The 26,974-nt window shown below is 38.9% G+C and overlaps 1 protein-coding gene across 1 annotated transcript in view; it reads right to left on the bottom strand.

Moving 5' to 3' along the window:
• Positions 1-476: 476 nt before the first annotated feature.
• The window catches only part of TMEM236 (transmembrane protein 236), a 58,482-nt gene continuing 31,984 nt past the window's right edge, over positions 477-26,974 (bottom strand). Inside the window, exons 2-4 of the mRNA XM_003410720.3 lie at positions 26,899-26,971; positions 14,467-14,602; positions 477-1,126 (exon numbers count right to left, since the gene is read on the bottom strand). Of these exons, the coding sequence (XP_003410768.1) occupies positions 549-1,126; positions 14,467-14,602; positions 26,899-26,971 (787 nt within the window). The 3' untranslated portion in view covers positions 477-548. The remainder of the gene's footprint in view (positions 1,127-14,466; positions 14,603-26,898; positions 26,972-26,974) is intronic.

Genomic DNA, 26,974 nt, shown 5'->3' with positions numbered 1-26,974 from the left:
ACTGAATTGGTCTTATGCTGAAATCAATCCAGTAAATAAAAGTCACTTGCTACAGTGGAATAAAGAAGATGTTTGAAGGACACCCTAAAACTGTAATTAAAAAAAATTTTTTTAATTATAACCTGAAAGTTATTCAATAACTTCAGGTACATTTTCTAAAAATTGATTTTTAACTAATACATTTAGTGGCCTTCATATAAACAATTAAAATCTCCTTCGTGGACCAACAGTGAAAAAACACGTTCTCATGTTTTAAATATCTTTACTGAAGACTGTTTTCAGAAAAAGTGAAGTATACCTAACTAACTAAAGTTAACTAGTAACATTTTCTAGAGAGCCAGGGAAGCCAATTTGTAAGAATATAACTTTGTTTAATTTAATACCATTTGTATACATAAAAACTGATAGACTAGTTATTTAAAAAGTGTCTTCTCTTTACAATCTACTCTTAATTTCTTTATATAATACTGGGAAAACGTATGCCCCAGGTAAAATTATTTACAAATTTGCCCAAACAGGTTTTACTCTATTTTATTTTCATTTTAGAATTATGAGGTTTCGAAGGTAGAGAAACCTCTGTATTTGGTTAAGAAATTAAAGTAAATATAAGAGAGAGTCACTAACACATTTTTACAGAGACCCAGTACTGGCGTGATAGTCCCCAGGACAATGATTAAACTAAATCTAACAAAAATAAAGGGCAAATCCTGAAGCAGGATGCCCAGGGAATTCAGAAGAGGGTTTTGGGGTGTGAATATAATTCGAAGCAGAGAAATAAAACTAAATATGTAGACTGGATATACCCAGCCAGACTTGTACACAGCGGAGTGACCAGCCACTCGCACCATTTCAATGGTGTCAAACCACAGGAGAAAGCCCCACAAGACTATGTCTGCCCGAATGTCTTGCCGGGACATTATCCTCAGAATTCCTGAGTGGAAGGACGGCTCCACGGGTCCCGCTAACACCGGAGCCAGGCTCCATGCTGCGGCTTCTCTACGGCGGGACATCTCAGCTCTGCTGGCTGCCTGGGAAGGTGCACGGTTTTCTTCTTTTTGCCTCGCTTTTTCAGTCACAGTTGTTATTTGTTGCAAAGTGGTCGTATGAATGTGGCTGTCTTCACTACCTGCAATAAATTCGTGTTAAAAATAACATTGTAAGTATTCTTTCATTTGAGGCCTGTTTTATACATAAAACTTTAAGGCAACAATCTATAGCATACTGAAAAAATACAAACATGCAGAAGACTCTGTCTTTGTATTTTTCGGATATGGATCCTAAATCATTTTTACCAGGTTGTAGTAATAACCATTATAGGTTACTGATCAGGACACTTTCACATATTATCTCATTAAATCCTTAGAACAAAGTTGAGAGACAGCAATTACTGTCTGCAATGGGTGTAGTGTAATAATAAAAAGTGTAATAGTCCCCCCAAAATTCCATTGTCCACCCAGAACCTCAGAATCCGACCTTACTTGGAAATAGCGTCTTGGCAGTAATTAAGCTAAGTGTCAGGGTGAAATCATACTAGACTAGGGTAAGCCCTACATGACAGTGTCCTTATAAGACACAGAAAAGGCACACAGCGACACAGAGAAGAAAGTGGTGTAAAGATGGAAGCAGAGACTGGAGATGAAGTGTCTACAAGTTAAAGAGCACTGAGGATTGCCAACAACAACCAGAAGCTAGGAGAGAAGCATGGGATGGTTTCTCCCTCAGAGCCTCCAGAAGGAACCAACTCTGCCAACACCTTGATTTCAGACTCTGGCCTCCAGAACTGTGAGATAATAAGTTCTATTATTCTGAGTCGCTCAGTTTGTGGTAAATTGCTATGGTCACCCTAGGAAACTAATACACAATCTCATTTTACAAATATAGAAACTGAGGCCCAAGAAGTTAAATGACTTGCCCATGTTCAAATACACAGTAATGGGCAGAGCTGGAATTCACAGAGAGATTTAACTCCAACTGACAAACTCTTAACTTATGGCTGCTATTTTACCTGTCTAGAGGCAACATATCATGTGCTAATTATAAAACATAGAAATATTATAAAAGTAAAGATTGTGATGGCTAAATAAATCTACAAGTTAACCCAGTCCAACCTCATAATTTTATACGTGAAGGAACAGAGACCCACAGGGATGACAAGAACCCAAGTCTCCAGACTTGTTAGGTGCTAAAATTAAAGAATCTATTTGACTGTTGGAGTCACAGTGAAAAATGACACTCTGAATCCAAGATTTTTAAGCTGTTTTTTTCCAAAAGGGTTTCTGAACTGACCAGTACAATTGGTTAGACGGAGAGCATCACTTGTTGCCACGAGACAGTGCCTGGCCACCATAACGGTCACCTGAATGAGAAGGCATTTGACCCATCACTCTCATGCTGGCTGTGCGTGTGTACATGTGTGTATGCATGCACATCGGCACGTACATGTGGGTGTTGAGGTTGGGGGACTATGAAGGAACCATCAACCTCATGACCTACCAATCGTGTACATGGTATTGTTTTCATACATAAAAATAGCACATTATTTTTCAAGCATTTCTCCACGTGAACCCTTTGGTTTTTGCACCATATTTGTTGGTAAGAATTTATCAGGCCTTGACAAAGTTTACTCAGCCAACCTGCTGAACTTTCATATTACCTGATAAGATAAAACTTAAAGGGAGTCATTAGAATGAATAGTTCTAAAGGTTAAAGAAACAAAGTGAAAAAAAAATGTGTTAAATTGTATTGCACTAAAAGTGAAAACATTTTAAAACTAAAAAGTTACTATGATTAAAAAAAAATTGATGACTAAAAAATGCTTTTTTACTATAAACAGTTGTTTTTTTGTAAAAAAAAACAGTATATCTTATCTTTTTTATGCAATTAACTTTAAAAATTTTAAGCATGAATAGAGTATTACTGATTTCTGGTATGAATCATTCCTAAGTAAATGCCAGGACCCATGACCCTTAATTCCCGAGAGCAACATCAGAGGTCACAGTAGCATGGGTGGGTATCATTTGAACAGATAATATTCAAGGAAGAGAGAAATTCTGTACTAATTGACATTATTTTAGTATTCACAGAATCATCTCTTTTTAAACTCCGGTGTTCACTGGCATCAATTGCATATCTCATTTTCCTAAAAACAGTCAATACAGAAAATATATTTCGAGAGTACATCATGTCCTAGAGAACTCTTCTTCTTGGTAGATAAAGCTGTGTGAATGAAGATCCAAATTCCCCTGTCAACATTGAGAACACAGTGCTTAATTTTGGCTTTTGAGGAGGATTGCAAATTCAGCATTGTTTCAAAGTCAGGAAGAAGCAGGCTAAGAAGAAACACATTAACATTTTTCAAATAGTCACTGAAAGTCTTAAAAGCTGAGACTCTAAGAGCTGTTTGTAAGGACAGTGAATTCTTAGCTAGAGTTTGTTTTTGGTGGGATTCTAAAGCCCCCATTCATATGTATTTGGTGAAATTAGAGCTGAGAGCTTCCTATCTTTCCACAGCGCCTTAAGGACTAGATTTGGGGGCACAGGGACTCTGCTATCCTCTTCCCAGTGAGAAGCACTAGAACTTGTGCCTGAAAAGCTCGGTTGGCCTCTCTGGGAGGGTAGGGAAGAGCTGAGGAAACCAGAAATCTTTTGGTGGTTAGAGTGGACCAGCAAACGTCTTCCTGAGAAATGTAAACTTTCACGTATTTGTTACTGTTCCTGTTGGCTCCATGATTAGTTTCTCCTCCAAATTATTATTTTTTTAATTTTCACTTACAACTGTTCTCATTCTTTTTCTTGTTGTTATCATTCTATTTGTGGTAAAACAATATTTATTTGTACAAAGTCTGTGAAAGATACAAGCATAAAGAGAGCTCTGTGCTCACTTCCTTAGAGGTTCATATTGACCTGTAAAAAGTAAAAATAGCCAGCCATTTGCACAGTCCCTGCATCTGACGCCAGTTGACAAAACAACCTTTTGTCTTTACTGTGCAAACCAAATAACTATGAAAATGTCATGTCGATAACAAGTATATGTTTATTTTACTCTAGCATTATTTGCATCAATTTATTTCTGTCTCTAGCTGGTTCCCGTTAAGTTTTAGAGTTAGAACGCGGCGAATCGTAGTGAAGAATTCGCTACACTGAATAGGCATTCCTCTTGCAAAGAGAATTGGAAAGTGATACAAGATATTTAAATAAAAAGAGAGAGTAGCAGAGAAACAGACACAGAAATCACCAGGAAAGGTAACCTAACAACAAACCAAAAAGGAAGCCGATACTAAAAATGCACTATTTAGCCTCCCAGCTGCCTGTTATAAGCAGAAATTAGAGTGGCGTACCATGCTGGGCACTGGGGATAGCGTAGCAAATAGTGTGGACACAGCCCTTGCTTTTATGACTCTTAGAATCTACTGGGGGCACAAACATTAGGCAAATAATCATACCAATAAATATAGAATGATAAATTGTGGCAAGGCCTTCAAAAGAAAGTAGGTGATGTGATGAGAAACCATCATGGGGGATCAGAATCAGACTGGGAAGTCGAGGTAGGCTCATCTGAGAAGTGACATTCAAACTGAGACCTGACGACAATAGGTAGGGATTAATTAGGCACATGTACTGTCATTATGAGTCTGAGCCAACTTGACAGCAACTAACAAGAGTGGAGACAGGGAGTTCCTGTACTGCCAGCACCTAGCGGAGTGCCTGGTATGGAATAAAGCCTCCATAAAGACTTGCTTAATAAAAGATGGGAGGCGTTCCTCTTCTGGAGAGCATCTGCACCAGGGAGCAATAAGCATCCTGAGGAAAAACCTGAACCAAGGCTAGTAGGCGAAAGCATGCAAGCTTGGCCCAACATCAATCTCCTGGAGTCAAAAAGAAGGAATTTTGAGTCCTGCAAAGGGTCTATCACTCCAATTGCCCACTGGCCTCAGTCTTAGAGCCCTTTACACAAGCCCACAAGGACTGATTTCACTAACAAGCCTGGAAGACACTCAGAGCACCTGGCAGTGCAGCCTGGGGACCTACATGTCTCATCGGTAAGAGAAGATGCAACGTGGCGTTGGGCCCAGCAGAGCATGCCAGCACGTCATGGCACCTGCATAGCCCAGCAGGGCTGGGGTAGACATACATGGGAGAGAGATGGCACCAATAGCAGCATGACATCAAGGCCTTTTACAGGGCCTCCAAGGCACCAGCAGCACCAAGGGCCACGCTCAAGGGAAGGAAAGGGCAGATTTGTGATATCAAGAAGATATATTTGTGAACACATAACAAAGCACTCCCTCCTGTTCAGAAATAGGAGTCTGGGAGTGCTACAATAGCAGGTGGCAGCAAAGCCTGAGAAAAATAGTTTACAACCCATCAACAGCAAAAACAACCAAAAAACGTTGACGTGACTGACTCACGTCAACTGCATGTGTGTCAGAGTAAAATTGTGCTCCAAAGGGTTTTCGGTGGCTGATTTTTTGGAGGTAGATCATCAGGTCTTTCTTCCAAGGCACCTCTGGGCGAACTTGAACCTCCAACCTTTCAGTTAGCAGCCAAGTGCTTTAACTGCACCACCCCAGGACTCCCTTACGATACATAAGACCCCACTATTAATGGACACAGAGTGTAAATAAGAAGCAACAAAGAATGTCTGCACAATGTATACGCTAGCAGCTCAGCAACCTATGTCACCCTCTTGAACCCAAGACAAGCAAATTTACATATTAGAAATCTAGGACCTATGCCTTTAATTTCAAACTGGAGCCAAAAGCTTTCATTAGTTAATAATGATATAGAGAAATGAGCTTGGTCTTATAAAACAATGCATGCTTAGTTTCTCTTACCCTATCAGTCTCCCTGAAATAAGCATCTCAAAAATATCTTGCCACGGTCAAGTATTTCATTTTACACAATACAATTATTCATATACTTTTCCCACTTAGGAAAACATTGACAATTTAACACCAAATTGTTAAAATCATATAAAGTTATCCTAATCAATGGGAGCCCTCTCTCAAGATTTGGATAGCACCTGATGTTCTATGTCTGTTGGCCACGGGGCTCACTCCAATATAGTTTTTGGCCTGATCTTCGCTGACCTAATCCTGACAGCTGGTACTTCACTAGAAGGTATAAATCAGAAATTCTAACCTTCTCTCACTTCAGTCTGGTAAATGGTTACTTATTTCTTGAGAAGCAGAAAAAAAAAAAAAAAAAAATCCTGGAACGTGTGTTCCTGAAACTTCCTTCTTTTAAATAGCAAAGAGAGGCTGTGAAAGGAAATGCCCGCCTCCTTGGCATGGTCTCGAACCCAGGGTTCCTCATACATACTCCTTCAACATATTGCAAAACACTCTATGGAAACCCAGCTCCACACGGAGTCCTTAAAAAACTTTTCCTTAAAAAGAAAAGAGGAACCCAAAATGCCATTTGTTTAATTCAAAGAAAAGCAACATCCCTTTACTCTTTTTGGCTAAGGTGTGATGAGTTCGTTTTCAAGGAATCTGGAAAGCTGGCTACTTGATGAACTTGGATTGGATCTCTCAGTTTTTCAGTTGCTATTTGTCAGTGCTTCTAAAAGCTTCTCTCATCAGGGGTTCTCAGTCAGGGTGGGCATCAGAATTACTTGTGGAGCATTTAAGAAGTACAGATGCCAGGATGTACTCCCTATATGGTGATCAGGAGGACCAGCTCATGCATATGCATTTTGAAGACTCCCCTGGTGGGTCTGGTGAGTGCCCACCGTTAAGAGCCCCTGTATGTATGTTAACCAGTGGCTCCTGATTCACTGGACATAGTTTTACCAGTTTCTGGTTGCAGTCAAGTCAACTCTGACTCATGGCGACCCCACCTGTACTCCATTGGGTTTTCAAGGATGATATTTTGGAAGTAGCTTGCCAGGCCTTTCTTCAGAGGCACCTCCAGATGGACTCAAATCTCCATCCTTTCTGTTAGCAGTCAAACGCGTTAGCTATTCGCACCGCCCAGGGACTCCAGACGTAGTTTAAAAGTTCAATAAAAATTAAAATTGCCATTTATTTAAGAAATTATGTTTTAGTAATTCAATAACAAGAAGAAATAACTCAAAAAGTAACAATTCCTTTTCCTCCCTATATTCTTGATCTGTGAACTCCCAAGCCCAGCTCAGTTCTACAGTTCTATTTTTTCTACAGTCAATGCTCAAATTTTTGAGTATCACTAACAAAATATTGTGGAGACAGGTCCCAGGACAAATTCATGGTTCCCACAATTTGCTGTACCCTCAACATGGCTCCGGCATTCAGCTTCTTGTTCCTGGCCCACAGCAGTTATCCAAACCTTCCTTCTGTTAAAGATTCGTTCCCTTCCCTTCACCCCTTGTCCTCAACACATAACTTTGTTTCCTGTTTCCCAGAGAAATTGGGGCATTATCAGCTATGAACTAACTGGGCATTCATTCTACTCAACTGCCCCGTCACATTTCACAAATGTGAATCATCTGGGGAGCTTTCAGAATTACTGATGCCTGGGCCCCATGCCCAAAGATGATGCTTTAATTATATGGGATGCAGTCTGGGTCTCAAAAATTTTAAATGCCCCTTACAAAAAAGCCAAACCTATTGCCGTGGAGTCGATTCTGACTCACAGCGACCCTCTAGGATGGAGTCCAGCTACCATCACAGAGTTTCCAAGGAGCACCTAGTGGATTCAAACTGCCGGCCTCTTGGTTAGCAGCCGTAGCACTTAACCACAACGCCACCAGGATTTCCAAATGCCCCTTAAAAGGTGACCCTAATGTGCAGCCAAGGGTGGGAACCGTTGCTCTATATTGGGGATAATAAATCAAATCATTCAATGAGCTTTTCTTTTTAGAAAATCTGCTGTTGTTGTTGGGTGCCCTGGAGTCAATCCAACTCAGAGTCACCCCATGACACAAAGTAGAAATGTCCCATAGGGTTTCCTGTAATCTTTACAGGAGCAGGTGGACAGATCTTTCTCCCACAGAGTCACTGGCTGGTTCAAACCCACTGACCTTTAGGTTAGCAGCCAAGCACTTAACTGATGGACCATCTGGGCTCTTTTTTAAAAAACCTACACATGCCCAAGTCCCATCCCTTGATTTTGACTCAGTTCATGGGGGCTGGCTGCGCTTGGCACTGATATTTTTAAGACATTCTATTAAGATCCATTATTTAGAATGAAAATGCCAGAAGAAATGGCTAGAAAGACAATCCAGACAAGGATCTAAAAGCTTTGCCAGATCAAGTAAATAAATATGCTTATTATCCTGTCTAATTTATGGGTTACATATATATTCATGAATTTGTTCCCTACAGAGAATCCAACTTCTTTCTTTGATTAGACTTTTAATGTAAAAAGTTTTGAGAAAAAAATGGCAAATACATCACTTTGGAGTGAAACAAGACTTTTAAGCATAACACTAAAGACAGAATTCATAAAGTGAATATTCATTGGTTGGACTATATTGAAAACACCATAATAAAATTAAAAGACAAATGACAACTCTGAAAATATGTGCTACCCTCATGACAGACCAAAGTTTAATGTCCTTAATATTTTCGGAACTCATGAATCAGTAGTATTATAAAAAAAAAAAAAAAAAAGTGGACATACCAACAAAAAAATAGGTCAAGGACCCAAATACATGATTCAAAAGAAAAGAAAAACTAAATAGCCAATGAACCTATGGGAAAATGTTCAATGCAACTAGCTAGGGCTTTAAAAACCAAATTATAAAGCAATAAGATACTACTTTTGTCTTCGAGATTGGCCAAGATAAAAAGGAATAAATTATCTTATGTTACAAGGTTGAGGATAAACAGGTGTTTTCTTACATTGCTGTTTGGAGGGTAAATTAGGGCATTCTTTAGAGAGAGAGAAATTTTACTACACATATCAAAAACTTTAAAGCGTTGCATACACTTTGAGCCAAAAAATCCATATCTAGGCATTTAACCTAAGAAAATAAACATCTGTGTTGCTGAGGTCCCTGCAGCACTTGGCTCAAGTGTCTGGGTATTAAAGAGATTACACAGAAGGAATTGGACTAGGGCCATTGCGAGCAGATTTATTTGAAAACCTTACCCTGCCAGCGTCACACCTGGCGCCTCTTACTGCTGGGACAGTGAAACCACCTCCTCTGCAGAGCTCTGATGTTTTCCACTCATATAGCCTGTTGATCTCACCTTTAGCAAGCCCTCTCTGACTATGCAGATATCCCTAATGGAGCCACTCTTGCCACGCCGTTTATACAATCCTCCTATGACCCCTTCTGTGTTTCTCCGCATGTGTAAAAAAAAACAACTGTGTAGCCAGTCCATAATAGTCCCTTTCTTCCGGCAGCCTTGTTGCCAAGGAGTCTGGGCATGCGCAGATGCTCCCAGTCTCCTGAGGCCACTCACTGCGGTCATCATCCTGATATCATTTGGCTCTTGTCCAGCGGCAGTTAACTCTCTCTGTCCCCAGATTCTGCTCCGCCAGTCACCTCGCAGTGGTTTTCTAACTCCCACACATACCACAAGGTCCTTTTCAACACAGACCACTTGCCCCATACGTGTATGCATGTGCACAAATCATAGCTTAGCTCTTCATCTCCCCCACCCAACTCACCTTACCCATATCCCAGCTCTTTCCTTCTCAGATCATTCTGAACAAGAGGCATAACAGCGGTGTTTGTAATTGTTAAAAACTAGGGGAAAGAATCTAGTTGTCCAACAACACGGGTTAGCTAAATAAATCGTGGTTTATTAATGCAATGGAATATTACTCAACCAATGAAAATGACACAGTAGAAGAATATGTAATAACAAGAATGATATCTACCATATATTGTTAAGAAAAGGTTGCAAAATAGGTTTTCTTAACCAAAAAATGTACATCAAGTTTCCATCAGTCATAAGTTTCTAGTTTATGGGATTATGGATGATGTCCATTTTCTTCTTTTTTTTTTTTTTCTTTTTTTGCTGCTTATCTCTATTTCTCTATTTTATAACCTTTTTAAATGAATATGTATTATTTTAGAAAAACAGAATATTAGAAATAAAACAATTCAAAATGGAATGCTAAAGAAGTTACGTGTGTGTGTGTGTGTGCGTGTGTGTGTGTGTGTTGAACCTCAAACCTGTGTGTTTTCCACCAGGATGGACCTGATGGAAACTCCAAAGCTGTACTCACCCAGAGCAGCAGCAATCACAAGATCTTGGATGGGGAGCTTGCTTTGCCTCTGGGTGGCACAATGTCATGATTCCCAAGGTACCAGGGGCTGAAGATGTACAGAGTTGGCCACCGAGTTAAAGTGCTGATCTCGAAATGGGTATAGCCTATGACTCTAAACGAGGTCCTAGATGAATGGTTTTCATGCATTTAGCAGCAGAATCATTTTTCCTTTTTTTTTAAATGAAATCTTACATAAAGTATCAAAACATAAAAAAAAAAAAAAACTGTCTTGATCTGGTTGAAGTAAGAACCGTGTCACGCAGAGATCCCAATTCAAGGTTTTCACAGTAGCTCTTGAAGCAGCTTCATAGACTTTCAAAATGACAATTTGAAAAGCAAACAGTAGTTGATTTCAAGAAGGCAACTTCCACTCCAGCAACAGGTTTGTTGGTTTGGGGTATGAAATCCGACTGAAGTTATTTTTGCTTCCCAGACATAACCATTCACTGCGTGTACTCCTGAGTTCCTCGAGGCCCAAGTTTCCCTCTGTCTAGAAAGCCTTCTTCACTTTGTTTGCCCACAAACTCCAACGAATCCCAGATATTCTCTTTAGTCTGTTCTAACCTCCAACACCTTAGAGAAAAATAGGTCTTCCCTCATCTGTGGCCCCATAGTACTTTAACTATTATACTCCCTTACACAGCTTTGCAATATGAAGTCTGAGCTGGGCTACAAATGCTGCTCAAATTCATCCTGCAGATAGAATTGAAAACGCTTGCTTTAACCATGGGCTCCCTCATGTGTTTATTTGCATCCACTAGCTTATAAGGGGGTTAAGGACTCTAGGTGGAGGGACAATGAGGGGCAATCTAATGGTGACCATGATTGGGGTTCAGACCTATGTAAGGAGAAACCATAAGACCTTCATGGAAAGAAGCTACCTCAGAGGAAGAAGGAGCCTGGGCTGCCAGACTCAGCCACAAGATCTAAGGAAATGGTGGTTCCCAGTGGAGTAGAATGACCATCACTTGAAATCACTGAAGCCAATATCCCAGAGGCAAGTAACAGCAGTACTAACAGTGTTTAGAGGAAAGGGTCTAGCAGGAGTGATGGAAAAATAGCATGCCAACTTGGTGCATGAGAATGGCAACTGAGAGTAAAGTAGGAGCAAAAGGAGATTCAAAGATCTAGACCAAGAAAAGAGAACATCGAGACCTACCCTGGCCCTGGTTTCAACATAAAAGAGGGAATAGGATGGGAGAGGAAGAGGAAGATGGAGGTCCAGTTACTAAGCAGTTAGCTGAGCTAGCAAAATTCAGATGGAAATGTTAAAGTGCTCACACTACTGACCAGTAAGAGCTGGGGACATTCAGTTTATACATTGTATTCTTGTTATTTGTTCACATGACAGGGAGTTTGACATTATTAAGTTCCGTGTACATCTATGAGATTGCCATGCCCTATGTATTTACCAGAAAAATATTCCCACGCGAGACTCAGTATACGTGAACCGCCACACATAGAAGTTGTGACATGGTAATCACTTGATGCTGAGGGATTTCTGTTTATAAGAGGAAGTTAGCAGAAAATATTACTTTATAAGCATATTTGACATATATGAAGAACTTTTTTTAAAAAATTTAGAAAAAAGAAAAGCTGCACAAGGAACAAAGCTTTGTTGCTTGGAATTAAGATGGTTAAGATGGAAGAAGAGTGTCCGCAAATCCAAGCATTGGGGATTACCTTAGTTTCATCTAGTAATAGATCAAAACTGCTATAGCCAGACAGAAATGTATGCATTTTGAACTATCTAGATACAGTACAGAACAGAATATATTCACTTTTTCCACATTTTCTAAAGGGAGTCAAAGTATCCTAAAACTTGTTCATCACCTCACTCCTTCTCCACCTCTTTGATTCTGAAGTACCAAGTGTAGTAAAACCATATACTTGCCCAGGTTCAGATTTATGTATTATAATTTATATATCTTATATTTATGCATTAATTTAAGTTCCAGGGAATAAATGAGAATGCCTCATGAATGCAATATTGATCTAATCTATTTTGTGTATGCATGCTAACATGGGTATAGGAGATTATTTGAATTAAAAGTTTGTGTAAAAATTATATGCATATATTAACGTTTACACAGGTATGCTGAGTGAACGCTATGTTTCTAAAGTGTGGTTTTATTAAACAGTGGGGCCAGTAAACCGAACATTAAACCCTCCAAAGTTCAGACAAACAGCTGAGGAAGGAGGCTGTCATGGATTGAGTTATGTCCCCCCAGAATGTGTATCAGTTGGTTTGGGCCATGATTCCCGGAATTGTCCGCTTGTCCTATGTGTTGTAAATCCTGCCTCTATGATGTCAGTGAGGGAGAATGAGTGGCAGCTGCGTTAGTGAGGCAGGACTTAACCTACAGGATGGATTGTGTCTTCAGGCAATCTCTTGAGATATAAACGATAGAAGCAAGCAGAGAGACAGCCAAGAAAGCAGTGCCCGGAGCAGGGCGGGTCCTTTGGACCTGGGTCCCTGTGCCTGAGAAGCTCCTCTACCAGGGGAAGCTTGATGAGAAGGCCGACAGAGAGAAAAAGCCTTCCCCTGGAGCTGACACCTCGAATTTGACCTTTTAGCCTACCTTACTCTGAGAAAATAAACTTCTCTTCGTTAAAGCCATCCACTTGTGGTATTTCTATTATAGCAGCACTAGATGGCTAAAACAGAGGCTTTTCAACTAAGAAGAAGCAGTTGTACAAAATGTTCAGGAGTCTTTTTCCCAAGACTGACTTCTTCCTTGGGTTCCTCTCCAATTCTCACTGCCATCATCTTTTCTGGATACAGGGAAAGCCCCCTTTAAAAATCCAACTCCTCGTTTACAAAAATAAAATGCCATTAACTTATTCCCAAAAACATGCATGTGCATTTTTTAAAAAGAACTTTGACTAAAATCTTGGACAGAAAAGATCACATTAACATGGAAAATAGTCATTAAAAATAGTCCACTTCCAAATAGGGTTGTATCCTTAAGGAGCCTAGAGAAGTAGCAAAGGGTGTGGAGACTCCCAAATCTCCTCAGCTTAAGATAAATTCACTTGGCTCTGGAGGGCAGATATAATTTAGGAGTGCCTTTTGCTCAACAGCCGGCCCATGCTGCCATCTTATCTCCCTTGTCACCTGTACTCTTCAAACAGAAGTCTATCATCTCCCACCCCAGGACAAAGTGCAAAAATGTGAAGCACAAAGTCTCAGGTTTCCTGGTGCCCTTTATTTCAGTTTTGCTTTTCAATCTGAGGAGCAAGGGCGACTAGCAGGTTGGTGATAGATGCCCCGTAAGTGATTGACTGGCTGCTTCCTTCCTGGCTGTAGTAGTCATCCCTGCCAGCTCTGACGCATTCACCTATGACTCACTCAATTTACTCCATCCATCCGGTCAGAAAGTGAGTTTACAAAATTTAACTCAACAGTTGCCGTCCAGGCAATCAAACTCAAGGTGACTCCATGTGCATCAGTGCTCCATAAGAGTTTCCCATGGCTGATTTTTTTGCTGATAGATCACCAGGACTTACTCCTGAGGTGTCTCTGGGTGGCCTTGAACTTCTACCTTTTCCATTAGCATCCAAGCACTTACCTGTTTACGCCACCCAAGGACTCCTTCCAAAATCTACCCATTTCAGATTCACGATAAGACAAAATCTCAGCCATATAATAGAGTGTACAAATATGGTGAAATTAAACACAGATACTATTATATACAATTAAATGGAACTTGAGGGAATTTATGACTGAACAAACAAAATATTCAGTTAACAAAATACTGGTTTTTTAGGCCAGCCTGTATTTAGTTTTGATTGGTCGCTTTGGAGGAATCTGGTATTTCATTATTTTATTAGTGTGATCTTTGACATTTTTACAATCCAGTATTAAAACTTCACAATGCTGTATAAAATAAATGCAGTAATCATATTAATTTCCACGTCAAAGTCATCCAAACTAAACTATTTATTCATCTAAACTTACAGTTTTAAGAGCACTCTTAGAAAAATGTAAATACATAATTATTTACTCAGATGATTTACTTACTAAACATTATAATTTTTGGTACTTAATATTTGGCAACTTTATCAATATATCAAAATATAAATAAGAATAACTAGCTATCAAAATTGCTTTTTCAATAATCATATTTAGATATCTTCATTTGCAACGATCTATCAGTAATACTTGCTAAGAAAAGGCGTCATTAAACATAAAGGGGTGGCAGAAAGGTGAAAGAAATAGGAAACTTTTTAAAAAATTATATTTAGAACAATACTTACTCTTTTGACTCCCTTTGAGAGGATAGATCCTGAGTTTTTCAATAATATCAACCACGATTAAGCAAGTCAGAACCAGAGACACTGGCAGGTCTGGTAAAGCTGATACATCAGTGGAACCATTAATGTTCTTTTGAACCTGTGTTTAGAAAACCATTTAGAAGCATTAAATTATTGTGCTTTCTTGGTTCAAAATTCTTTTCATAGTGTGAAAGCAGCACTAAATTGAATATAAATACATTTACTAAAAACACTAGAAGCTTGGTTTTCAGCTTGTCCATTTTAAACCCCACAAGGTCTAGAACCATGTGATGAAGGATTCACATTAATGAAAGGGAATTCAGTTGAAGGTAGAGCTTGGTAAATGCGTGTAAAAATGTAACAGTAGGTGCCCAGCAATGGTGGAATGTGTTCCTCTTGCAGGGCACAGGCTTTGAGAGTCCGGTCTCAAAAAGCTAAGGGGACAGAAATTAAAGTTTAGGATCTTCCAAGGAGGGAGAGCCCGGGCAAACCCAGCAAGTTTTGGGTACTTCCTTCATCTCACTACAATAAATAAATAAATAAAAAGAACTACGGCAAGCATCATATTAATGGCGAAATGTTGAAAGTTTTTCCCTGAGATCAAGGTGAGGACAAAGATGCTGCTGTGACCACTTCTATTCAGCATTGTACTTGAGGTCCTAGGCAGTTATATTAAGACAAGAGAAAGAAATCCATAGCATTATTATTGGGGGAAAATATATCATTATTCATAGACTATATGATTGTATAAGAAATCACCCTCCCAAAATTTGATAAATTATTTCTACATACAAACAGCAAAGAGTTAAAAAATGAGACTTTAAAATATGATTTGAATTTTTTTTTAATTCTATGTAACCCCAATCAAAATCCCAATATTTTGTGTGGAAAATGATGAAGTGATTCTGAAATTTATATGGAAATACAAAGAGACAAGGTACTGTAAAAGAAAAAAACAAGATGGGAGGATTTACTCTTCTGGATTTAAAGAGTATTACAAAGCTACAAGAATTAAGACAACATGGTTATTGGTACAGGGATTAAAAACTAGGCAATGGGATGGGGCAGAACAGAAAGCCCAGAAGCAGACTATGTATACGCACAGTTGCCTCATAAGAAAGATAGAACTGTAAAGAAATGGGGAAAGTCATTTTAATTAATGGTACTGGGCCCATTGAATATTATTCAGAAAAACTACAACTTGACTCCCTGCTGTACCACATATTGTCATTGTTAGGTGCTGTCGAGTTGGTTCTGATTCATAGCGTCCATATGTACAACAAAACGAAACACTGCCAGGTCCCGTGCCACCCTCACAACCTTTGCTATGCTTGAGCCCATCATTGCAGCCACTGTGTCAATCCATCTCATTGAGGGCCTTCTTTTTCGCTGACCCTCTATTTTACCAATCATGAGATCCTTCCCCAGGGACTGGCCCCTCCTGATAACATATCCAAAGTACAGGAAACGAAGTCTTGCCATCCTAGCTTCCAAGGAGCATTCTGGCTGTATTTCTTCCAAGACAGATTTGTTTGTTCTGGCAGTCCACGGTATATTCAATACTTTTCACCAACACCATAATTCAAAAGCAGCAATTCATCTTCAGTCTTCCTTATTCATTGTGCAGCTTTCACATACATATGAGGCAATTGAAAATACTACATGCGCAAAAGCCAATTCCAGATGGATTATGAATTTAACTGAGAACGGTGAAATAATACAGCCCCAAAATATACTATAAGGGAATATCTTCAGGACCTCAAGGTAGGAAAATAATTCTTAAACAAGGTATAAGAAGCAGTATCCATCAAGGAAAGAAATTGATAAATTGGACTATTTTAAAATTAAGAATTTTTACTCATCAAAAGATACTATTATATTAATACCTAAAGCACATAAACAAATTTTTTTTTTTAAAGTACAAAGGGAAGTCACAGAGTGGTAGAAGATATTTGTAATACGTATAATCAACACAGGGTTTGTCTGAATACATAAATAATTCTTCCAAATCAATAGGAAAAAGATAAGCAAGAAAATAAAAAATGAGCAAGAAGACTTGAACATGCATTTAATAAAACATGACCAACAACGTATGAAAAGATGCTCAACCTCATTAATTACTAGAGAAACGCAACTTAAAAATTACAATGACACACAAGAACATACCCACCAGAATGGGTAAAATAAAACAATTCGCAACACAAGTGCTGGTGAGAACACGGAGCAACAGCAATGCTCATGCTCTTCTATTGGACGTCTAAATTTCTACAATCACTGTGGAGAACTGTTTGGCATTATCCGTTACAATCGAACATTTGAATATCCTACGACCCATCAGTTCAACACAAGGATATTTAGCAGCTGAAAGGCATGCACGTGGACACCAGAGACATATTCAAGGATGTTCACAGCGTCATTATTTGTGATAGCTAAAATGAATAAATCGTGATAAAATCGTAAAATAAAATACGGCAATGAAACCGAATGAGCCACATAGAGTTACGCACAAAAACATGACTCTCACAACCATACTTTTGAATAAAAGAAGCCAGACACAAATATATACATACATTTATGTATGTAAGTAATAAACATACGTGTGTATATGTATATAAAATGTTTGATTGCCGTCATAAAACGTTCAAACACTGACAAACGAATCTGCAGTGTTAGAAGTTAAGACACGTTACCTCTGGGGAGGAAGAAAACGTAATCATTGCAAGGAACATGGGGCTGGCTTCTAGGTAGCTGGTGATGTTCTGTGTCTTGACTTGAGTCATGTTTACACAGAGATTTGCTTTGTAATATTCCATTGATATTGTACATTTGTGTTTTGCGCATTTTCCATTTGTGGTTACACTACATTGAAACGTAAAATAAGAAAAAAGGAAATGAAAGTACGTAACAGTGAGGGAGACATGGAAAAAAATGAAAAAGGGCTATTGAACTATAAATATGCCTCATGTTATGATAGTGGTGTTCCTTGAAATGGTGTAAACTGATTTTTGCTTTGATTTTTTTAAACACGTTGGGTACCTCTCAACTACTTTACAAGGATTTTGGGGTGAGGAGAATGAAAAATCTAAATTAAAAACTCATCTGTTGCAATTTGTTTAATGCATGTATATCTACATGGTCTTCTGAGATTGTTCTGTAATTTGTCCTAACAGAGCATCTAGGGCATGTACTAACAATGATGTCACTGCTAAGGACACTTGTCTTATAACACTCATCATATTACTTTAACTGCCTGTTTATTTTTCTCCCCGAGTCAGTAAATTAAATTACTGATGGCGAGAGACTTTGTCATATTTCCTAAGTGCTGTATCCCCAGTACCTAACAGTGCCTAAAAACCCTGGTGGTGTAGTAGTTAAGTGCTATGGCTGCTAATCAAAAGGTCAGCAGTTCGAATCCGCCAGGTGCTCCTTGGAAACCCTATTGGGCAGTTCTACTCTGTCCTATAGGGTCACTATGAGTCGGAATTGACTCGATGGTAATGGGTTTTAACAGTGCCTGGCATGTAATAGGAAACCCTGGTGGCGTAGTGGTTAAGTGCTACAGCTGCTAACCAAGAGGTTGGCAGTTTGAATCCACCAGGTGCTCCTTGGAAACTCTATGGGGCAGTTCTACTCTGTCCTATAAGGTTGCCATGAGTCAGAATCGACTCGACAGCAGGGGGTTTGGTTTGGTTTGGTGGCATGTAAACTGCACTGAATGAATAGTCGCTCAAAATATAAATGAAGTATGACAGAGTACTTGAAGTCGTACACTTTGGAGAAATGAAAATTATATCTGACACAGCACCTTGGAAATTATTAAGCTGAGTGAGACAGTCTTCTTTGACCCTTTTGGCTAATGAAGTTCTCACAGCCTGAAAGTTCCACCTATAACATCACTGCCCTGTAAACATCCATCATTCAGAATCCATCATCCATATTCAGTCGAAACATAAACTCGAAGTTATTTTTCTTTTTATCAAACTTTAGATGAAGGTTTATAGAACAAACTAGTCTCTCATTAAATAGTACACATATTGTTGTATGACATTGGTTAACAACACCAAGACATGTCAACGCTCTCCCTTCTCAACCCTGGGTTTCCTATTACTAGCTTTCCTGTCCCCTCCTGCCTTTAAGTCCCTGCCCCAGGGCTGGTGTGCCCCTTTAGTCTTGTTTTGTTCCATGGGCCTGTTCAATCTTTGGCTGAGGGGTGAACCTCAGGAGTGACCTCATTACTGAGCTGAAAGGGTGTCCAGGGGTCATACTTTCAGGATTTCTCCAGTCTCTGTCAGGCCAACAAGTCTGGTCTTTCTTTTTAAATTAGAATTTTGTTCTACGTTTTTCTCCAGCTCTGTCCAGGACCCTCTATTGTGATCCATGTCAGAGAGCAGTCAGTGGTGGTAGCCAGGCACCATCTAGTTGTACTCGACTCAGTCTGGTGAAGGCTGTGGAAGATGTGGTCCATTAGTCCTTTGGAGTAATCTTTACCTTGTGTCTGTAGTTTTCTTCATTCTTCCTTGCTCCCGAAGGGATGAGACCAGTGGAGTATCCTAGATGGCTGCTCACAGGATTTTAATACCCCAGACCCTACTCACCAAAGTAGAATGTAAAACATTTTCTTTATAAGCCATGTTGTGCTAATTGAGCTAGATATTCCCCAAGACTATGGTCCCCACAGCCCTCAGCCCAGCAATTCGGTCCCTCAGGGAGTTTGTATGTGTTATAGAGCTACCATTACCTTGCCTTGTACAAGTTGTGCTGGATTCCCCAGTATTGTGTACTGTCTTACCCTTCACAGAAGTTACCAGTTACCTATTGTCTATTAAGTGTTTTTCCATCCCCACCATTCTCCTTCCTCATAACCATCACAGATTGTTTCTTTTTGTGTGTGAACCTTTTCATGAGTTTTTACAGTAGTGGTCTCATACAATATTTGTCCTTTTGTGATTGACTTATTTCACTCAGCATAATGCCTTCAGATTCATCCATGTCATGAGATGCTTCACAGATTCATCATTCTTCTTTATCATGCATAATACTCCACTGCGTGTATGTACTGCACTTTGTTTATCCATTCATCTGTTGATGGGCATCTAAGTTGTTTCCATCTTTTTGCTATTGTGAACAATGCTGCAATGAACATGGGTGTGCATATATCTATTCGTGTGATGACTCTTATTTCTCTAGGATATATTCCTAGGAGTGGGATTCCTGGATCATATGGTATTTCTATTTCTAGCTTTCTAAGGAAGCACCACATCATTTTTCAAAATAGTTGTATCATTTTGCATTCCCACCAGCAGTGCGTAAGAGTTCGGATCTCCCCACAGCCTCTCCATCATTTGTTTTCTGTTCTATTGATTCGTGCCAATAATGCGAGGCTGAGATGGTATCTCATTGTGGTTTTATTTTGCATTTCTCTGATGGCTAGAAATCCTGAGCATTTCCTCATGTGTCTGTTGGCCACTTGAATGTCTTCCTTGATAAAGTGTCTGTTCATTTCCTTTGCCCACTTTTAATTGGACTATTTGTCTTTTTGTTGTAGAGGTGTTGGATTTTCTAGATTTTAGAGATTAGACCTTTGTCTGATTGGTAATAGCTAAATTTTTTTTACCAGTCTATACGTTCTCTTTTTACTCTTTTGGTGAAGTCTTTTGATGAGCATTTAAAGTGTTTAATTTTTAGAAGTTTCTGATTATCTAGCTTATTCTCTTGAGCTTGTGTGTTGTTGGTTGTGCTTAGTATTTTGTTAACGCTGTATACTAGGGCATCCAGCGTTGATCCAATTTTTTCTTGTATGAAATTCATAGTTTTTGGCTTTATGTTTAGGTCTTTCATCCATTTTGAGTTAGTTTTTGTATATGGTGTGAGGTATGGGTCTGTTTCATTTTTTTGCAGCTGGACATCCAGTTTTGCCAGCACCATTTGTTAAAAAGACTGTCTTTTCCCTATTTGATGGACTTTGGGCCCTTGTTGAAGATCAAGTGAACATAGGTGGATGGATTTACATCTGGGTTCTTAATTCTGTTCCACTGGTCAATGTGTCTGTCATTGTACCAGTACCAGGCTGTTTTGACTACTATAGCTGTATAGGAGGCTCTGAGGTCAGGTAGTGTGAGTCCTCTACTTTACTGTCCTTCTTCAATAGTGTTTCACTTGTGCAGGCCTTCTTCCCTTTCCATATAAAGTTAATAATAAGGTTTTCCATCTCTTTAAAGAATGTTGTTGGTATTTGGGTTGGGATTGCATTGTATTTGTAAATCACTTTGTGTGGAATTGTCATTTTCACAATGTTGAGTCTACCTATCCATGAGCATGGTATGTTTTTCCATTTATGTTGATCACTTTTGGTTTTTTGCAGTAGTGCTTGGTAGTTTTCTTTGTATAGGTCCTTTACAACCCTGGTTAGGCTTATTCCCAAGTATTTTCCTTTTGGGGGAGGGGCTATTATAAGTGGTATTGTTTTCCTGATTTCATTTTCATCGTTCTCTTTATTGGTGCATAGGAATCCAACTGATTTTTGTATGTTTATCTTGTATCCTACTTCTCTGCTGAAACTTTCTACTAGTTCCAGTAGTTTTCTTGTGCAGTCTTTTGTGTTTTCTATGTATAGTATCATATCGTCCACAAATAGGCACTGTTTAACTTCTTCATTAGTAATTTGGATGCCCTTTATTTCTGTTTCTTGCTTTATTGCTCTAGCTAGGACTTCCAACACAATGTTAAATAGGAGTGGTGATAAAGGGCATCCTTGTCTTGTTCCTGTTCTCAAGGGGAATGTTTTCAGCCTCTCTCCATTAAGAATGATGTTGGCCATTGGTTTTGCATAGATGCCCTTCTATACCTATTTTACTGAGCATTTTTATCAGAAATGTGTGTTGGACTTTGTTGAATGCCTTTTCTGTGTTGATTGAGATGATCATATGATTCTTTTCTTCTCTGTTATTCATGTGGTGGATTACTTCGATTGATTTTCTCATGTTGAACCATGCTCGCACACCTGGTATGAATCCCATTTGGTTGTGGCATATTATTATTATTATTATTATTATTATTATTATTTTGATATGATGTTGAATTCTATTGGTTAGAATTTTGTTGAGAATTTTTGCATCTCTATTCATGAAAGACATTGATCTTTAAAATTTTGTTTTTGTGTGTGTCTTTGCCTGGTTTTCTTATGAGGGTTACGCTGGCTTTATAGAATTAATTCAGAAGTGTCACTTCTTTTTCTATGTTCTGAAATAGTTTGAGAAGTACTGGTCTAAGCTCTTTTCTGAATGTTTGGTAGAATTCTCCAGTGAAGCCACCTGGGCCAGGGCTTTTTTTGTTGGACATGTTTTTTCTTTTATTACCTTTTCAATCTCTTCTCTTGTTATGAGTCTGTTCAGATTTCCAACATCATTTTGTGTTAGTTTGGGTAGGTAGTGTATTTTTAGAAATTTGTCCGTTTCCTCTAGGCTTTCAAATTTGTTGGAGTATAGTCTTTCACAATACTGTGTTATGATACTTTTTATTTCAGTTGGGTCTCTTGTAATGTCCCCAATTTCATTTCTTATTTGGGTTATTTGAGTTCTCTCCTGTCTTTCTTTTGTCAGTTTGGCCAGTGGTTTGTCGATTTTGTTGATCCTTTCAAAGAACCAACTTTTGGTTTTTTTTTATTCTTTCTATTATTTTTCTATTCTCTACTTAGTTTATTTCTGCTCTGATCTTTATTATTTCCTGTCTTCTGGTGGCTGTGGGCTTCTTTTGCTATTCTCTTTCTACTTGTTCAAGTTATGTAGCTAAAGTCTTGATTTTGCCCCTTCCTTCTTTTTTGAGGTGTGCATCTTTGCTATAAATTGACCTCTGAGGACTGCCTTTGCTGTGTCCAAAAAGTTTTGGTATGATGTGTTTTCATTCTTGTTTGAGTCTAGGAATTTTTTATTCTGTCTTTGATTTCTTCTATTACTTAGTGGTTTTCAAGCAGAGTGTCATTCAGTTTCCATGAAATTGATTTTTTTTTACTTGCTCTTCTTGTTAATTTCATCTTTGATGGCGTTGTGGTCAGAGAAGATACTTTCTGTTATCTCAACGTTTTGGATTTTGTTGAGGGGTGCTCTGTGGCCTAAGATGTGGTATATTCTGGAGAATGTTCCGTGTGCATCAGAAAAGAATGTGTACTTTGCAGCTGTTGGGTGGAGTGTTCTATATATGTCTATGAGGCCAATTTGGCTGATTGCAGCCTTTAGCTCTTCTATATCTTTGTTGAGTTTCTTTCTTGATGTTCTGTCCTTTACTGAGAGTGGTGTGTTGAAGTTTCCTACCATTATTGTGGAACTATCAATTTCTCTTTTCAGTGCTGTTAGAGTTAAGTTATTTTGGAGCCCTGTCATTGGGTGCATAGATGTTTATGACCGTTAAGTCTTTGTGATGGATCATCCCTTTCATCATTATATAATGACCTTCTTTGTCTTTTATGGTGGATTTTGTTTTAAAGTCTGTTTTATCTGCCATTAGGATTGCCACTCCTGCTCTTTTTTGCAGTTATTTGCTTGATATATTTTTCTCCACCCTTTTATTTCTAATAAATTTACATCTTGGTTTCTAAGGTGTGCCTCTTGCAGGCAGCATATGGATGGATCCTGTTTTTTTGGTTTTTTTTTTTTTAATCCATTCTCTCACTTTCTATCTCTTTATGGTGCTTTTAGGCCATTTACATTCAGTGTAATTATTGATAGGTGTGAGTTTATTGCTGTCATTTTGTAGTGCTTTTTTTTTTTTTGTGTGCTGCTAACATTGTCTTTGTTCCTCTTGCTCTCCCATGCTAAGTTCCTTTTCTTTGTGGAATTCTTTTGTTTTTGTAGATTTTGTTTTTATTGAGACTTTATGTTTTTCTTCTTTATTTTGATGAGTAGGTTTGTTAACTTTCTTTGTGGTTACCTTGAAATTTACCCTTATCTTCCTAGGTTTGAACCAGTCTATTATTACTTGGTATTGCCTTGCCTTCCTCTCCATTAGAGAGTTCTATACCTATACCGTTTATTCCCTCTTTTATTGTTCTGACATTGTTGTTTACAGATTAACCTCTCTGGTTCCCTTTTGCAATTCTTTTGGTTTTGGATAGCCCTTGAGAGTTCATTTCCTATGTTGGTATCTGGCTGGTAGAATCTTGCATCTTAGATTCAGGCGGTGGTCTGATATTGTTTGTTCTCAGACTGGAGGACTCTCTTTAATAATTCTTGTAAGGTTTGTTTGGTTTTTACATATTCCCTTAATTCCTGTTTATCTGGAAATGTCCTAATTTCACTATCATATTTGAATGAAAGTTTTACAGGACATATTATTCTTGGTTGGCAATTTTTTTTCTTTCAAGGTTTTATGTATGTCATCCCATTGCCTTCTTTCCTGCATGGTGTCTGCTGAATAATCAGAGCTTAGTCCTATTGTTTCTCCTCTGTATGTGACTTTTTGTTTTTCTCAAGCTACTGTCAGGATTTTTTCTTTGTCTTTGGTTTTAATGAGTTTGATTATTATTTGCCTTGGTCTTTTTCTTTTGGGGTCTATCCTATATGGGATTCGTTGAGCTTTTTGGATGGTCAGCTTTCATCATTCGTGATATTGCAGAAGTTTTCTGTCAGCAGTTCTTCAATGACCCTCTCTATGTTTTCTGTTTTCTCTCCCTGCTCTGGAACTCTGATCACCCACAAATTTTTGCTTTTGATTTTATCCTACATAATTCTCAGGGTTTCTTCATTATTCATTGTTCTTTCTTCTGATTTTTCCTCAAACAGAGTTGTATCCAGGTATTTGTCTTCAATTTAGCTGATTCTGTCTTCCATCATTTCAAACCTGCTCCTCAGCCCTTCTATGACACTATCCATTTCTGAAATCTTGTTTATCTTTTGGATTTCTAATTGTTGTTTTTGCATGACTTCTAGTTGTGAATTTATTTTGGTATTTTGTTCATGTATTATTTTCCTGATTTCTTCCATGTTTTTGTCTGTATTTTCCATAAATTTGTCTATTTTTTCCTCATTTTTGTCTGCTTTTTGCATCAATTCTTGGATTGCTGTGAATATTAGAGATCTGAATTCCCTATCAGGTAGTTCTAGTGCTTTTTCTTCTACTGGAAAGTCATCTGGTGTTCTACTTTGGACAACTACTGGAACCATCCTGTCTTTTTTTTTTTTTTTAAATGTGTTTTGATATTGTCTGCTGTCTTTGGGATATTCAGTAGTTATTTCTTCATTGTTTGATTGCAGATTTGTTTGTTTCATCCTGCTTTTTTCTTTTATTTGGTTATGTCTGAGCAGGCAAGCTGTGTGTTCTTTGTTTGCTCATCTGTAGTCATGATACTTTTCACCTCCTTGTCCAATGGGTAGAGCCAGTCTATGGTGCAGCTATGGTGCAGCAGGGCAGGTCTAGCTGAAAGGGAGGAGCTAGGATGGGTTGTTTGTGGCACTTACTAGGACTGACAAGGCAGGCCAGGAATCAATGCTGGGCGAGTTCTTGTAGGCTGTGCATGTGCTGCTCAGAGGTGTGATGTTCAGAACACAGTGCAGGTAGGCAGGAAAGAGAGGGGAGGTTGTAATATGTGGAGCTAATAGGGATATGGGAAAGAGGAGAGAGAGGAGAGCCAAAAACCAACAACAACAACAAAAAAAAAAAAACAGGAAAAAAAGAGTGTTTAGAGATGAGAAACTGAGTAATGAGAAAAGAAAAAGGGAAAAAGAAAAAAATAATAATAATTAGATAAAAATTTGGAAAAGAAAAGCCCCCAGGACTCCCACCAGTGAGGCCATGAAGACTGGGCAAGTAGCTCCCAGGCTGCCAGTATAGCCTGGCTAGAGGGGTTATAGATGTCATACACCACCAGTTATTCAGGAGACAGGAAAATAAGGTAAATGTAGAGAGATGAGAAATGAAGGAAGACAGAAAGGGAAAAAGAGAGAGAAAAGAAAGAAAAAAAGAAATGCCCTGAAGGATCACACCTACAGGGCTGTGCAGATTGGGGGAGTGGCTCTTAAGCCGTGCAGTGCAGCCCAGCTAGGAGGGGCTCCCAAGCTGCAAAAAGAAAAAGAAAACAAACGAAACAAAATACAACAAAGCAAAGCAAAACAAGCAAAAACAAAACAAAACAAAAAAACTGCAGGGATCCCACCAGCATGGTGTCGCAGGCCAGGGGAATTGTTCCCCAGTCAAGTGGGGCTTCACAGCCTTTCAAGAAGCAAGATGGCACTTGGAGCCAGGCATTTGAGAGAAGGGAGGGAGAGGTGGTGGAAGGCACAGAAGAAACCAAAGGCAACAAAAAGAAGCAACACCAGCTCAGGGGGCTGACCAGTGTAGGCAGGGTGAATTCAAGCGGCTTGAGGCCAAAGCAGTTGCCTCATGGCCAAGAGACTGGCTGGTGGGAAGCACAGGAGGCTGAAAGGGGAAGGGGAAGAAGGGTGGGGTTTAGGAAAGTGTATACTGCTCATTACTGGGTGCTCTGTCTCCTGCTGGGAACTTTGTGAAGCTGCTTTCCCATACTCCCTGTCTCCTGATCTCTGAAGTGGGTGGGGTGAATCCAAGCAGCACAGAGACTGCACTTCCCAGACAGCCGAGGCACCACAGCCAGCCAGGAATCTCAGAGGTAGAGCAGCGGGGAGAGGATGGGGGGTAGGAAGGTGTGTATTGCTGGTTACCAGGTGCTCTGTCCCCTGCTGGGAGCTCCATGAAGCTGCTTTCCCACGCTCCCTGTCTACCGATCCCTGATAGGAGTCCAAGATGGTGGATCCACGCTTCATTAGTTGATAGGGGCCCTCTGTCAGTTTCTTATTCCATTCAGTGTTTGGGTGAGTTCTTTATCTCTTCACTTGACACTTCAGGTTCCAGGAATTACATTTATCTCTGTTTTACTTAGTTTTTCGGGTCTTTGCTCTGGAGGGACAGCGTGGTGCTTCTGTCTATGGTGCCATGTTGGCCGGAAGTCCTCAAATTTATTTTCAAATAAATATCACATGCAAATTATTTGTTAATAGATATAATATCAAAGGTCTTAGCATATGAGTGGTTGTTTCCTAGGACCTTGTTGTTTTCCATTTAGAACTGAAGACAATCATGAAAAACCAAAGGTTGGTAGAAGATACAAATGTGTATCTAAATTCCTTACTCTTTTTTTAAATCATTTTGAAATAATATTCCTATCTCACACTCACAGACATAAAAGGAATTTTTTTTTATTAACTGCTAACCTTTCTTCTGTAATCACGGAGGTAACAATGGTCTTAATACTTCAAAGATATATATATATATACACACACTAAAATTTGGAATAAGGCTGGGTAAAATTAACTTTAATAAACTTGTTGGGCACATCACTGTATGAAATCCCAAAAATGGGAAATTTTGAAATATCAAAATCCAGTAGCAAAGGAAGTCAAAATTCCATACCTCAGTCACTGCTATAGAAAAGCTGAAGCAGGGAAGCGTGGTGAGTACTACACACATCATCATAACAGGTCTCCTG

Source organism: Loxodonta africana, chromosome 4, assembly GCF_030014295.1.
Source record: "Loxodonta africana isolate mLoxAfr1 chromosome 4, mLoxAfr1.hap2, whole genome shotgun sequence".
NCBI lineage: Eukaryota > Metazoa > Chordata > Mammalia > Proboscidea > Elephantidae > Loxodonta > Loxodonta africana.
This window is presented reverse-complemented; position numbering and strand designations above follow the sequence as displayed.